General features: G+C 34.0%; 1 protein-coding gene across 1 annotated transcript in view; it reads right to left on the reverse strand.

Moving 5' to 3' along the window:
- Positions 1-6,196: 6,196 nt before the first annotated feature.
- The window catches only part of LRRIQ3 (leucine rich repeats and IQ motif containing 3), an 89,310-nt gene continuing 80,269 nt past the window's right edge, over positions 6,197-15,237 (reverse strand). The window contains exons 7-8 of the mRNA XM_040987247.1: positions 10,426-11,149; positions 6,197-6,347 (exon numbers count right to left, since the gene is read on the reverse strand). Coding sequence (XP_040843181.1) covers positions 6,197-6,347; positions 10,426-11,149 — 875 coding nt within the window. The remainder of the gene's footprint in view (positions 6,348-10,425; positions 11,150-15,237) is intronic.

Consider the following 15,237-nt stretch of genomic DNA (forward strand, 5'->3'; position numbering starts at 1 on the left):
ACATGTTTAGCAGAGAAATCAGCAAGACAAATATGATAGAAAATTATCATAAATGGAATAATTATGCAGCCATTATTCTATGTATGTATATACATGATAAAATTTGAAACATTTGCCATTTGATATTTTAATTTTACTATTTCTTTTAATATTTCTTTATTTTAACTGGAGCATCCAGGACAAGAATTGGTGCCCATATGTGATCCTGGCATGCCTGCAAAGGGAAGATTATCCAAATGAACCAATACACTGGGTTTTTTAAATCTACTTATTTTGGACCTAGCTGCTCCACTTCCCATCCAGCTCCCTGCCTGTGGTCTGGGAAACAAGTTGAGGATGGCCCAAAGCCTTGATGCCATGCACCCGTGTGGGAGACCTGGCTCCTGGCTTCGGCTCAGCTCACCTGCAGCCCTTGAGGCCACTTTGTCTCTGTAAATCTGCCTTTCCAAGCAAAAAGTCTAATGAAAAGTTTTTAAAAGAAATCTACTTATTTTATTTACTTCAAATTCAAAGAGAGAAAGAAGGGGAAAGAGAGGGAGACGTTAGAGAACGAGAACACAAGAGAATCCCTATCCATTGCTTCACTCTGCAAATTCCTTCAACGTTCATAGCTGAGATCGGCTGAAATCTGCAGCCTCAAACTCACTACAGAGCTTTTGGCTGTCAGAGACTTGAGTACACTTCCTGTCCCCCAGAGTATGCATTCCCAGGAAGTTAAAGTGGACTGCACAGCTGGGACTTACACTGAGGACCCTCAATATTAGTTGTGTGGGTGTCCCCAATAGTTACTGAAATGCTTTATTGCTCCGCTTGGGTGTAAAAAACAACTTCCAACTTACTTATTGAATCACAATGGAAGCAAATATCAATTCATAGTCACTGAGAATAACTAATGTGTAGGATATTGTCAGAAAAGATAGAACAGAAAGATGATGTCACACATTTTCTGTACACAGAATTTTCTAACCTAAATGAGACTACTAAACTAATAGGTAACTAGAGTAGTGTGTATTATGATAGGTTACATGAGCCCACACATCAAAAGTGCCATGGCTGATTTTCCAAGTAATATGCTTTTTGAATGGCAGCTTCCAAGAAATTCCCTTTCACTGGCACCCTCAACAAAGAGAAAGCAGATAATTTGCAGCAATCAAAATGGTTCATTGTAAAGGTATTCACTCATATAACTCTTACTGTGGTCCAGGCACTGTTCTGGAAGTACTTTATGCACTAGCATTCACAATTTTCACAATATGTAGATATTTCTGTTATGCCCATTTGGTATATGATGAAGACAAAAAGCCTACTGATAAAGGTTAATAAGACTCACCCTGACAGCAATAAATTAAGATCTATTGAGATTAACACACACATTAGAATTATTACTTTGTTTGTAAGTAAAACTACTAATTCTAAAGAGCAAGAAAATCATAATAGTTACCCAATTTAAAATTATATAATTTATAATTTAGGTGTAATGATGTTTTTATTGTAAAGTAAACATAGAAATATAGCAACAAAAGTTATGTGATTCAATATCTTAAGTATACTTTCTTCTTTTAGGTACAGGAAGCATTTATAGCACAATTAAGAATATCCCAACTTGCCAACATTAGTACTCTCATGTTTTGGAGACATTACTAAGTATTATAAGAGTTAATTGAACACAAACATGATGCCATGACAGCCTATCTAATAATCAAATGGTTACTAGTGACTAAAGGGATGATAGTTCATAAAGTGTGACTAGAAAAAGTAGAGAGATGCTAGGGAAATTTCAAATACCATTGCAGCAAATTTTATTGCAGTCAGCAGAGATACATCCTATGATAATAATTTTTAAAATCTATTTTGCCTTTTGTATGATCTATCATTTGGTCTAGTTTTATGCTGTTCAAAAATATGTCTTCTGCAGCACTTGAATGAAGCTCTGCTCATCTTTATTGGCTACAGGTGGTCCAAGGTAGAGTTTGTAGGGCTTCATTTTTGCCATCCTGACTATATATTCCATCTATTGCTGAAAATGAAGTATTCAAGTCCCTTTAGACCTATTAAGATTTGGTTTATATACATAGAGAATTTTCATAGACACCAGATATTGGTTTTTTACTTTTTTGTTTGTATGTATGTTTCAAGTACACATATTCTGTCTTCATGTGGTTGTGCAAAACAAAAGAATCTGTAATTTTGCTTATGTATGGAACTTACTGTAGAGGAAGGAGATTTAAAAAAAAAAACTTTACAATTTAACTGGTAGAATAGTAGGACACAAAAACACACATCAGTTTTCCAAATCAACTTTTGCAAATGTTCTGCTTTGATTTTAGACATATGTAAACTTAAAATGCAGACCCTCCTGGGAGTACAGGAGGCTCAATTCTAACTGCAGGAAAATTTTAAATGTTATATGGCTCTCAATAATTATTCTTCACAAAACATGAAATCACCATTTGTTACTGATAATGCAGCTCTCATAAGTATGCTCTCCCCTTGACTTACTCTACAGAAGGGATGTCATTTTTTTTTTAAGATTTATTCATTTACTTGAAAGGCAGAGTTGCAGAGGGATAGGGAGAGACAGAGGCAAGGAGAGTGATGGAGAGACGGAGAGCATTTCATCTGATTGTTCACTCTCCAAGTGGATGCACCAGCCATTGATGAGCTATGCTGAAGCCAGAGGCTACATCCAGATCCTTTACATTGGTAGCGTAGTCACAAGCACTAAGACTCTCTTGCCCCGTTTTTCCCATGTCATTTTCTGGGAGCAGGATGGAAGGGGAGCGGTCAGGACACAACCCAGCCCCCGTTGGAATACCTGCCTCACCTGGTGGCTTTGTGCACTAGGAACATCACTGACCACAACGTTATATTTTTAAAACTTTTAAAACTATCTTTTCCTGTATATGTTGTAATTTATAAAAATCTTAATTTTCCAAGATGGTCTTCAATAGATTATTGATTCTATTTTTTTTGCTTTATCACTCTATTATTAATAGAAATCAATGATTTATTCATTTACTATATACTGGTTTGTAGTCAGATTATTAGTTGAGAATAAATTATTCTGATTTAGAAATTTTATTTCCATATTCATATTTTCCATGTATTTTCAATATTAGGTTCATTTTCTCTTGCTTAATATATTTAAAATCTCATTTTATACTTGATTATACAATTGAAACTTAGATTGAGAGTCCATGTTAAATATAATTACAGAAATAATAATAATATGAGGAAAAGGGGGACTGTTTGGAAATTGATCATTATAATCATGGCCTTGATGTGGTTTTGACAGTTTCTTAGGTATGTACATATTAAGCCAAGCTTACAAAATGATATATTGTATATGTACATATCATGCTTATCTTAATAAAGTGACCAAATGCTGCAAAACAACAAATGTAAAGATAGTAGATACTGGCAGATCAGAGCTTTACCAATAAAATTTTCTGTACGTCCCTTGGCATCTAATTCTGAGCTATCCTCTTTGCTTAACCTTTCCTACATCCAATATTTACATTCATCTCAGTATCTGTAGGAATGTGTCTACAATGTTTTCTCTTGATAATGGGTCATGTAAGCATTCTCCCATGCTTCAAAGCTTGTATTGCTGTATACAATATATTGTGCTTAAGAAATGGAAGAAAGGGGAGCAGATATTTGTTTTCCCTTAGAAAGTATAAGGAATCCACGGCTTCTGGAGTAATGATTGCTTCTACATACAGGAGGAGTTGAATTGGGTTTCATCTGTAGCTTCAGTACGTTTCTGTTTTGAGCATGAAACTTCCAATCTCTATAACCAATACTTTCCATTAGCAGTTCTTCATATCTTATACACCAAGGATTTACAAAGGTCTCTCACTCTTGTTTTCTTCCTCTTTGCTCTATGTGCTTACCTCACAAAATAGCTTTCCACTTCCCTATAACTCAGCAAATTACTGCAGAAATTTAATGAGAACTGTTTTCGTTTGGAGTTTCTAAACATTCTCCTGTATTACGGCAACATCATCGTGTTCATCATGGTTAAAGGCTTGGTCCAGATCACTCAGCCCTACACTTCTGACCTTATCTAGAATCAGAGACCAAGGAACTACTTAATGACACCCATATCCCATCTAAGAAACAAAGTATTTTCTAATGAAAAACTCTCTAATTCTCTCTCTCTCTCTCTCTCTATATATATATATATATATGTGTGTGTGTGTATATATATACATATACACATATATACACACACATTTGTGTTTGCATATATAAACACACATTTAGCATTTCTTTAGAAATATAAGAGATACCTTAGAACTAGAGATAGAACCTCAAAACACATGTTTTGATGTTTCAAAATAAAATTGGTAGTAAAGGTCATTATATTAATATAGGACATTGCCTAATTAGAAAAAAAAACAAGCTATAAACAGAAGAATCATTGTGTGCAACATCCATCTTAGTACAAAGCAGGAGATATGGAGATGAGTAATGTTGTTTGCCTTCAACAAGCTCACAGTTGGGTGGAAACAGAAGGAAATTATTGATTACCTGTTGTGTGATAAAATATCAACAATTCATAGCATGGCTTTGGAACATAGAGGAAGGGTAAGATTTTTAATTAAACAAGGTGAATGAATGATTTAAACATCAACACATTGCATAAAGAAACTTACTATACCTTGGAGGTTTCTCTCAAATCTTTTTACCTATTTACATACTCTGCTTTATCTAAGGAGGTATATCTTTAACATACACGTGTCTTCGTTAAATGTTTGTTTTGTGGAAATTGTGCTACTTTATTGATGTGCCTCTTCTAAGTCTCATAACAAAAATTCTCAAAATAGATTGATATTTTTATTGAATTGGCAAAATATATGTAGTGTTTACAAACATAAGACATAAAGCTGGGACATCAAATGTTAGCTGACGTGCTATTGGAAATCTAGGTGCACCATACTTTATGTCATACAATAGTATATACTTTTCTGTTTCACATTCTGAAGAATTACTAGAAATATAAATTTGCTTGATCATCAATTTTCTTCTAATTAAGAAGAAAGTGAGTGCTGCTGTTATGGATTTATATAGACAGTTACTGTCTTAGAAAACTAGGAAAATGCTACCAATATTTGTTAGTAGCCCAGTATAGATGCACCAATTGATGTTTGCTGCTACGAAATACATGGTTTTGGATATCTAAGAAAAGAGTGATAGGCCTAAAATTATGTATGCTAAAGATAAATTTTCAGTGGCAATTTTTATATTTTTATATTACGGTGAGCAATATAGTGACATTTGTCTATGTATAACTAGTACTTAAAATTGACACAAAATGCATAGATGTTTTATATTGTATTTCCTTTATTTTTAAAATTTCCTATTACTATTAGATTTACCATTAACATATACCAATGCATACACTTTAAAATAATAGTTACATGGCCACATATATTCTCTTCTGTCTCTTTGCCACCTCCCCTCATCCTTATATCTGCCTTTGTCTCTGTCTTCCTTCACATATGACGACTTAAAAATTCATGGAATATGCATATTGTCTTATAACTTCATTTTTCTGTGAGTGTTTTAAAAATTGAGGGGAACCAAAAACATAAAAAGCAAATACACAATAACCATAAAATCAAGGAAAATGATAAGAATGTTTCATTTTTCTTACATTTACATATTCCATGTATTTTTATAAAACATGAAGTCATTGCTACTACAAAAGACTTTTATTTTAAAAATAAAGTCAGAAATTATTTAAATAATATAAACATGGAAAATAATTAAACATAAAAAATCAATGAAAATAATCACATGCTATCTTAATAAAAGGCAGGGAGAGACAGAAATTACTATGCAAAGGTTGCCTGAGAAACTGCAAATGGCTCATGAATTGCTATTAAAGAAAAGGTATGAAAAGTATAAAGCAATGTCTTTGCAATGTTGTCTGCAAAAAATGAAGTCAGTCTTAATTCCTCTTAGACATCAGGATACAAAAACTTTAACGGATGTTAAGTCAACTTTATTAAAAATAAATTATTATAATTATGGACATTTTAACATTAGTTTATTTTCTAGAAATTTTATGCAAAACTCCATTTGGTGATTTGGAGTATTCTTTCTTTCAGAATTTAATGCTAGATCATTTCAACTAGAAAGAGCAGGTATAATTCAAGATGATCTTAGGCTTTGATCTGGCTTTGACTCATGTTCTTGTTCCATGAGGAAATCCTATATTTGTTTTGACAATTGCAACTTTTGTTTTAGCATCCTGTAATCTTTCACAGGCTTTCTGAAATGATAGCATGTCAAGAACAAACTTTTCTTCGCAATGTCTTTTATGTATTTCTTCAGACCTAAATTGAAAAATGAAAAGCAAGATTCAGTTTTTTTTTTAATTTCTAAAATGCAGTAAACATACTGTTAAGGAAGACACTTAGATATCTTAATAATACAAACATACATAGTTGCTTGTGTTGTGTACAGTGGATAAATCGCCCCCTGTGATGCATCATATAGGATGCAATTCAGTTCTCAGCTGCTCGATTTCTAATCCATCTCCTTGCAAAGAGTCTGGGAAAAGTAGCCAAAAATGGTCAAATCTCATGTGTCCCTGCCACCCATGTGGGAGATTTGGATAAATCTTCTTGTCGCTGGCTTCGTCATGACCAACAGCTGGCCTTTGTGGCCATATGAGAAACAAGTCACCCAATAAAAGTCACTCTCTGTCTCTCTTAATTATTATCAAATAATTATTTTGGGTTAATTATGATTACTATAATCTAAAACTAAGAATTTTCATATATCATACTTTAGATTTCCAAGGAGAAGTGTAAATTAGCCAATGTCATTATTTACACAATATCTACTTAATATATCTAAGTAATATCTACTTATAATATATCTAAGCTTTTTTTAGGACTTGGTAAAGCAACTGAAACTATTCCTCCCAAACTCCTATGGCAAGGGTCATGACTAAAGCCACAGATTCCAGTACCATAGAAAAATAACTGTTTAGAAATAAGATCATATGTAGTAGTTAAGAGTTAAATGAGATCATAGAGAAGTAGATCCTAATCCAATATCATTAGTGTTCATTTAAAGAAGAGGAAGAGACAGCAGGGATATTGAGTGCCAAGAAGAATGGCCATAAGAGGTCACAGAGAAAAACTTGCCACCAGAAGCCAAGAAAGAAGCTTTAAAGGAATTCAGACCCGTCAATATATGGATCTTGGACCTCCTGCATCAAGGAAAAAAATTTCTCTGGCTTAAGTCTCATAGTCTGTGCTATAATTTTATAGGAATAATGGGAGTTTGATACAGATTCTTGGAGAAAAATTGCATCAAATTACTGTCAAACTTGTAATGCTACTAGCCATAGAAGAATTCATTTACTTATTGCCAGTCCTGTAATAGTTACATAATGCCTGAAAATAACTCTAGATGATGGAATGACAGGGAAAGATATATAACACAATACAGCTATGAGAAGCATGTAAGTCCAATAAAAGCATGTTATTAAATAAATGAAATATTATAGTGCCAAAGGAAGACTATAACAAAACTAGAGAGAGAGGGCAGGCAATTTAGTAACTACAACGTTCAGAGCAAGGAAACAGTAAAAGCGAGGTTTCAAAAATGAAGTAACCCTCCACATGAGTCTTGAAAGATGTTATTTCCCAGGCAGAATGTAAGCAGAAGTGTACTTTCTTCAGATTATGTTATATGGGATATATAATAACAACAAAATCAGAGATGGCAAAACAGATCGGCATGCTGCAAGAAGTGGCATCGCTCCTATTGACTGAGTCATAAAATTCTAGAAACGAAAATATGAGCACATATGCCTGGAGAAATGAACTATAGGCTCATTCACAGAATATTCTTTTAAAAGACTTATTAATTTTTATTGGAAAGTCAGATTTAGAAAGACGAGAGACATTGAGATTTAATTTAGTGAAATAAGCAGATACAATAACCAAAATATTTCTAATCTGTGTTGTATTTATGTGTGCGAGTCTAATTGAACTACTTAAAATATCACTAGGGCAGGAGCCACCTGTGATACTGGCATTTCATTTGGGAATCATTTCAAGTCCCAACCACTTCACTTGTGTCCCAGTTCCCTGTTAATGCGTATCTATTTAAATAGATAGATATAGATAGATGTCACCAGAAAATAATGGTGAATAAGCTTGAATTTACTAGAAAGGAGAACAACTTTTGAAATATTGTGGGAGAATAATAATTTTAAAAATATGGAGTGTTAGCTCATGCCTTTTCTGTTATTTGTGCTTCTTACTTTTTTGAGGTATTTAGCAAGTCTGTAAGTGAAGGGAAACTAAGAAATTAAAATTACTCTTTAGAAGGAAGAGAAAGAAAAAAGAAAGAAGAAACAAAGAATGAAGAGAGAGGAAGGATATGGGGAAAAGAGAGAAAACAGAAAATTATGGATTAATAAAGATCTCTTGTAACTGTCTCTCCCTTTTGTGAAGATCCTAACGTGTCAGCTATCCCAGCTTTTATCTGGAGGGATGCGATATCTCACAGTAGGCAAAGAGGAATCTCAACATACAGGCCTTGCTAAATGCTTTGCAGTTTATCATCACCTTTCATACTATTATTTTGGTCCTAGTATTCTTGTACACAAATGTCCATTCTTCATCACCTATAAGCATAAAAGGAGTTTTCCCACAATCTCTGGATCTCTGTTTTGAAGGCTCTTGTGTCACATAAATTTCTGAGAAAATAAATATGTTATACTTGTCTCTCGTTAATTATAGTATCATCCCTGAAGTTTTAATGGGTGAAGAAAGAATTTTTTTCTCCCCTTCAGGTTCCTACATTACTCTCATCTGATTTATTATCTATTATAATTCGGTATCTTGGTAATTCTTGCATAATTTCTTACATTAATATTTAATGCTGATATCCTTATGGATTTATTCTTTGCTTTGTGCTAGCACACCTGGGAAGTAAGTGCATAATGGCCCAAATGTTTAGGTCTCTACAATCTTGTAAGAGTCCCTGGAGAAGCTCCTGGCTTGAGCCTTGTCCAGCCTCAATCATTGCAGCCATTAGGGAGTGAAGTAGCAGATGATAATATATCTTATCTCCCTTTCTCTCATTTTGTATCTCTACCTTTAGAGTAGATAAATCTGTATGTATGTGTGTGTGTATATCTATATTATATATATATTAAAGATTCTTTTTTTTTTTTACTGCAATGTCAGATATACAGAGAGGAGGAAAGACAGAGAGAAAGAGCATCCATTCGATGATGCATTCCCCAGGTGAGTGCAATGGCCCGGTGCTGCGCTGATACAAAACCAGAAACCAGGAACTTTCTCCAAGTCTCTCAAGGCTTTGGGCTATCCTCAACTGCTTTGCCATGCCACAGCAAGGAGCTGGATGGGAAGTGGGGCTGCTGGGATTGGAACCAGCGCCCATGTAGGATCCCGGCGTTTTCAAGGCGAGGACTTTATCTGCTAGGCCACAGCACCAGACCCAATATATATATTTTAAAGCTCATAACATGTAGAGATTATTGTGCTGTTTTGAACCTGTATTTTGGGGGAAAGGAAAGAGTATCAGCGAAGTCATGGGGATACTAGGAAACAAGGTTGCATAAGGAATGGAGAACTTGGTCTGAAGCAGAGTACTGCTGCAGGGAAGATACTGGCAAAAAATTTAGTGGTTATTTAGATTAGAATAGAGCATGTCAGAAATGGTACTGAGGCATTAGGTTTGATTCTGTGTGAGCAACTACAAGCAATCCATAAACTTAAATAGGAAATGACATGATTAAAAGTTAACATAATCTACATGTAAATGAAAGCCCAAAGACATGAATAAATGAAAGGACGGAGAATGGAGATGGAGATCTCAATTGGAGGGAACACTGGAATTCACCAAAACTTGACAATTTACAATAGGAGAGGTAGCATTAGGATAGGAATCTGGAAGTGGAACTTTCAGATATTTCATTACGAATAAATGTTCAATGCTGGAAAAGATGAACGTATTTATTCTTAATGGACATAACACAAACTACACATATAGGAAAATATCACATATTACTTCCAAACATGTTAAATGTATTTAAGAAATCAAAATAATGCAAAAAGCCATTTGAGATATCTTTTGGGAGAAAAATAAACAGGAAGTCAGATATGCCAATAAGTAAGACCAAATTTTCAAATACCGGTGAAGAGGCCAATGACATGCCACTTGTTTAATGAGTTCCAGTATTGATTTGAGAACAAATTTTGTTGGATAAGATTGGAAATAATAGTTAGTACATGATTTGTTCCTTTCTGTGTTTCTGCTTATTTCTCCTTGAAAAAATAGAATATAGTTTCTTACAAACAAAACACTACTGGATTTCACATGCAACTAACCTAAGATCACAAATTATACCTAAACAGTACCTACCTAAATTCCTTCACTCGCTTACGCAGATCCCTTTGGAGTTTTTCTTCCTGGAGTTTTCTCATAGAAATCAAGCGTTTTTCTCTTTGCATAGCCTCAATCTTCTTGATCCTGTCAACTTTAATTAATCCTTTGATCAAAAGATTGCGCTCATTATTTAAGTTCTGAACTAGTAAGCGTTCTGCAGCCTTCCTTTGTTTTTCTTCTAGAAACATACTTCTTCTCCCTCGAACATTTGCAATGTAGTTGAATCTGGACTGACAATGCTGTTGTAAACCAATCTGAAGCATCTCCTTGTCTTTTTCTCGTAGTTTTTTGGTGGCGTAATTTTTTTTATTTCGGTTTTCCCGAACAGTTAACAAGACCCTTTTGTCGGCAGCTTTTGCCATGGCTACAGCTGCTGCTTTTTCTTGGTGATGCTCTTGATTTTTCTGATTGGTATAATATTTGTCAATGTCGTTTACTGTTTTGTGATGTATACCAAATCCACATGTTTCAAAAAACTCTTTCCTTAAGTTCTTCTCTAACACTGTTTCTTTTCTAATTACTGGTTTTGGGTAGATGGTAGAAAATGGTTTGACATACACAGGAAATGATACCTGTTTCCTCTCTTTCAATAGCACAGCATATTTCAATGAATCTGATGTGTGGATGGGTACTTTCAACACTGCTACTCTAAAGTGAGGTTCAAATTCTTCATCAGTTTCATCTTCAGGCTCCTTTTGAACTGTACAGAACAATCAACAAATATTAGATGTTTTACAAAACAAAACAAAATTTATTTTTATATGATATTGAAAACCGTAGTAAGTTGAAAAAATACTTATTTTATCTATCTAGGAAACATTTTTCATAGGTTCTTTTTTTCTTATTAGGCAAAATATTTTATATTTTTCATGTGTCTTATTAATCTAAAATTTAATACAAGCAAAACATATTAAATATAGTTCAGTCACAATTTCAGTTCTTCTCAATCTACCCAACACAGTTTAAAGGGAGAGAATCCTCCCAAACCTTTACATGAGGTCAACATCACCTTAACCTGAAAGCAAATAAAGAAATAAAGAAAACATCAAAAGACAAGTTTATAGATCTATATTCCTGATAAAAATATATATGCAAACTCCTCAACAAAACACTAACTTATCAAGTTCAACCATTTAATAGCTAGATCAAACCAACTGGGATTTATTCCCAGAATAGATAGGTGTTTCAGCATATGCAAATCATCAAATGTAACAAATCACATTAATAAATTGAAGAACAAAAGCATATGATTGTCTCAGCAGATGCTTCAAGCATTTGCTGTAATACAATTTCCTTTCATAATAAAAACATTAGGCCAATTGGGTATAGAAAGAACATTGCTCAACACAATCAATGCAATGTTTGAAAAAGCCATAGCCAGTGTATCATACTGAATGAGGAAAAGCTAGAGACATTTCCACAAAGATCTGGAATGGACAAAGTTGCTACTTTCACTACTCTCCTTTTGGTAATAAAAGTTTTAGCCAGAGACAGTAGGCAAGAAATAAATTATCAAACAGATACAAATCAATGGGTTACAGAAGGAAAGGAGGCAGTCAAGCAACGTGACAAGAATTTCTATGTAGAAGTACCTAGACTCTGTATGCTATCTCACTCCTGGGAATATATCCAAAAGAAATGAAATCCACATATGAGACAGGGATCTGTAATCCTATATTTACTGAAGCATGATCTAAAATAGTAAAGACATGTAAACAACCCAGATACTTATTTAAAGAGGAATGGATAAAGAAACCGTGGTACATCTGCTGCAAGGAATACTACTCAACTATTAAAAATAATGAATTTCTACCATTTGCAACCAAATCATCCCAACTACAGATGATTATGCTCAGTGGAATAAGCCAATCCCAAAAGGACAAATGTCATATATTCTGTCTGATTAAGGCAATTTCCATGCAAAACAAGGTCAATCAATATATAGGTAAATAGGCATGTTCATAATCCACCTACTGTATTATGAAGATTAGCAAACCAAGAAGTAAAAATATGTTGCAATATGCCTCTCCATCACTAAATAAAAGGACTCCCAATGAAACTGTTTGACAATATGATGATGGAGTTTGTATCATTGTCTGTCCCTACAATTTCATGATAGACTTAAATAGTAGAACGATGGATGTGTGGTTATTTTTGAAAGGCTAATATGGGAGAAGGGCCTGGAGTGATAGCCTAGCAGTTATGGCTATGGTCCTTGCCTGTCATGCTCCAAGATCTCATATGGGCACTGATTCGTGTCCCAGTGGCCTTGATTCCTATCCAGCTCCCTGCATGTGGTCTGGGAAAGCAGTCAAACACGGAACAAAGCCTTGCAACCCTACACCAATGTGGGAGACCTGGAGAAGGCTTTGGGCTTCTGGCTTCGGATCAGCTCAGCTCCAGCCTTTTTTGCTGCTTGTGGAGTGAATCAACTGACGAAAGATCTTTCTCTTTGTCTCTTTTCCTCTCTGTATATCTGACATTCTAATAAAAAAAATCTAATTAAAAAAAATGATATGGGGGAAAACAGTGGCTGGAGTAATGGGGTGTTTGTAAGGAGAATTTCATGTGATGGTGGAACAAAATCATCAAAAATAAATAAAAGAGACATTCAGAACTCATAACACAATTTAGTAGTAATTTTCAATATCTAACTTCAACATTAAAAAGTCAATAGCTTTTGTATATTCAAATGATTATATGACTGAGAAAGAGTGTTTCCTATCAGTCTCTTTTACAACAGCTACAATAAATAACTTGAAACAAATTTAACTAAGGATGTGCTTGATCTGTAATATGAAAATTACAAAAGGTTTAAGAAAGAAATAATGCCCGGCATAGTAGCCTAGTAGCTAAAGTCCTGGCCTTACACATGCTGGGATGCCATATGGGTGCTGGTTCTAATCCTGACAGACCCACTTCCCAACTAGCTCCCTGCTTGTGGCCTGAGAAAGCAGTTGAGGTCAGCCCAAAGCCTTCCAGCCCTGCACCCGCATGGAGGACCCAGAAGAAGCTCCTGATTCCTGGCTTCGGATCAGCTCAGCTCCAGCTATTGTCGTCACTTGGGGAGTGAATCATCAGATGGAAGATCTTTCTGTCTTTCCTCCTCTCTTTATATCTGTCTTTCCTCCTCTCTTTATATCTGACTTTCCAGTAAAAATAAAATAGATCTCTAGACAAGGAAAGAAATAGAGGATATTAAAATGGATTTTTCCTTATTTGTGGATTGGTGGAATTAATTTCAACACAATATGCATGCAACTGAAAGTAACCTACAGGTTCAATGTAATCCCAATCAAAATACCCTCAGCATTTTTTGAAGACCTTGAAATAAATTGCTAAAATGCATTTGAAAACAATGCAAATGAAAACATAAGATACCTGAATAGTTAAGCAGATGTTAACAATAAAAACAAAACTGGATGCATAATAATTTATACCTTTAACTGCAGTGATTGTATAGTTTATTTTCTAACTGGACCACTTTACCTGCTGAACATTCATTTTCCAGGTTCATAGGTATAAACTGGCTTCCCATGATAAAGAGAAAGAAAGAAATGAAGGAAGGAGAAGAGGAGATACAATGTAACAAAGGGAGAGGCAAAAATGGCAACATGAGAAGTTTTATTATATTCTCATAACTGTATTTGGAAACCACATTGAAGCTGTTCTTTGTATTAATATTAATGCAAGAACTAATGAGAAGACTCTGACTCTGAAAAATCTAAGACATGAGATGATTCTTTTATTCTATTTATTATATGTTGAATACTTTGTTACTGGAGGGTTAATAAAGAGGGACTATAGAGAAATTTAAACTATGCCATTGTAAAAAAAGTTAAATGTAAAATAAGAAAAGAGGGAGGAAGAATGTGGGAATGAAGGAGGCAGGGAGGGTACAGTGGGAAGTAACATGATGCTCTTAAAACTGCATACATGAAACAAAAAATGCAATTGCCAGAGGAAGTAAAACTATAAAAATAATAATAAATGAAAAAGCAAGCAATAAAAGAGAAGACATGACTTACAAAACAAATATCATTAGCATATAATTACATTAAAGGTGAATTGCCTAGACACTCAAATAAATATGCCAATTACTAGAATGCATTTTAAAAAGTAGAGCCTACCAAATGTTATTTAAAAGTTGTGCTTTTAATGAAAGAAATGAATTGAAGATAAATCATGAAGCCTAAATATATTAAAATAATAAGTATAAAATTCTGATACTGATAACATAAGACAATGTTTTGGAAATAGATGTATTTTATGAAAGTCAATTCTTCATGAATACTTGAGGGAGCAAGGAGGGTGTTCAGGAACTGTTCTTTGGCTTCAAGATGCACTTAAACAACAAATGTATCCTCCAGTAAGTGACTTAATTCTTTGCATAGTGAAATACTTACTACAATAAGAAAATTAATTTATTTATCAACTCATGCAGTAAATTTCCAGGATATTGGTATATATTAGTAAAGTCATAGCATAATAGCATATAAGAATTAGTCACTGTAGTCATCACTTTCCATCTTCTATCTTCAGAGTAACTCATCTACAAAATTATCCTTTGACCTATGCCATTGTGGCCCTATTTTTCCTCTGCATAGCATGGTAACCATCAGAATATTCTCCATTTTATATAATCAATTTAAAAATTTTCATATAACCCAGAAACAACACATTTTTAAAGAAAATATAGGAATCAATCCAAAAAATATAACATTCGTAAAGACTCCCGAAAAAGTCATCAAAAGCAAAGGCAGTCAAAGCCAAAATAAACAAACAGGA

This window comes from Ochotona curzoniae, unplaced genomic scaffold, assembly GCF_017591425.1.
Source record: "Ochotona curzoniae isolate NIBS_2020 unplaced genomic scaffold, NIBS_Ocur_1.0 contig_4612, whole genome shotgun sequence".
Lineage (NCBI taxonomy): Eukaryota > Metazoa > Chordata > Mammalia > Lagomorpha > Ochotonidae > Ochotona > Ochotona curzoniae.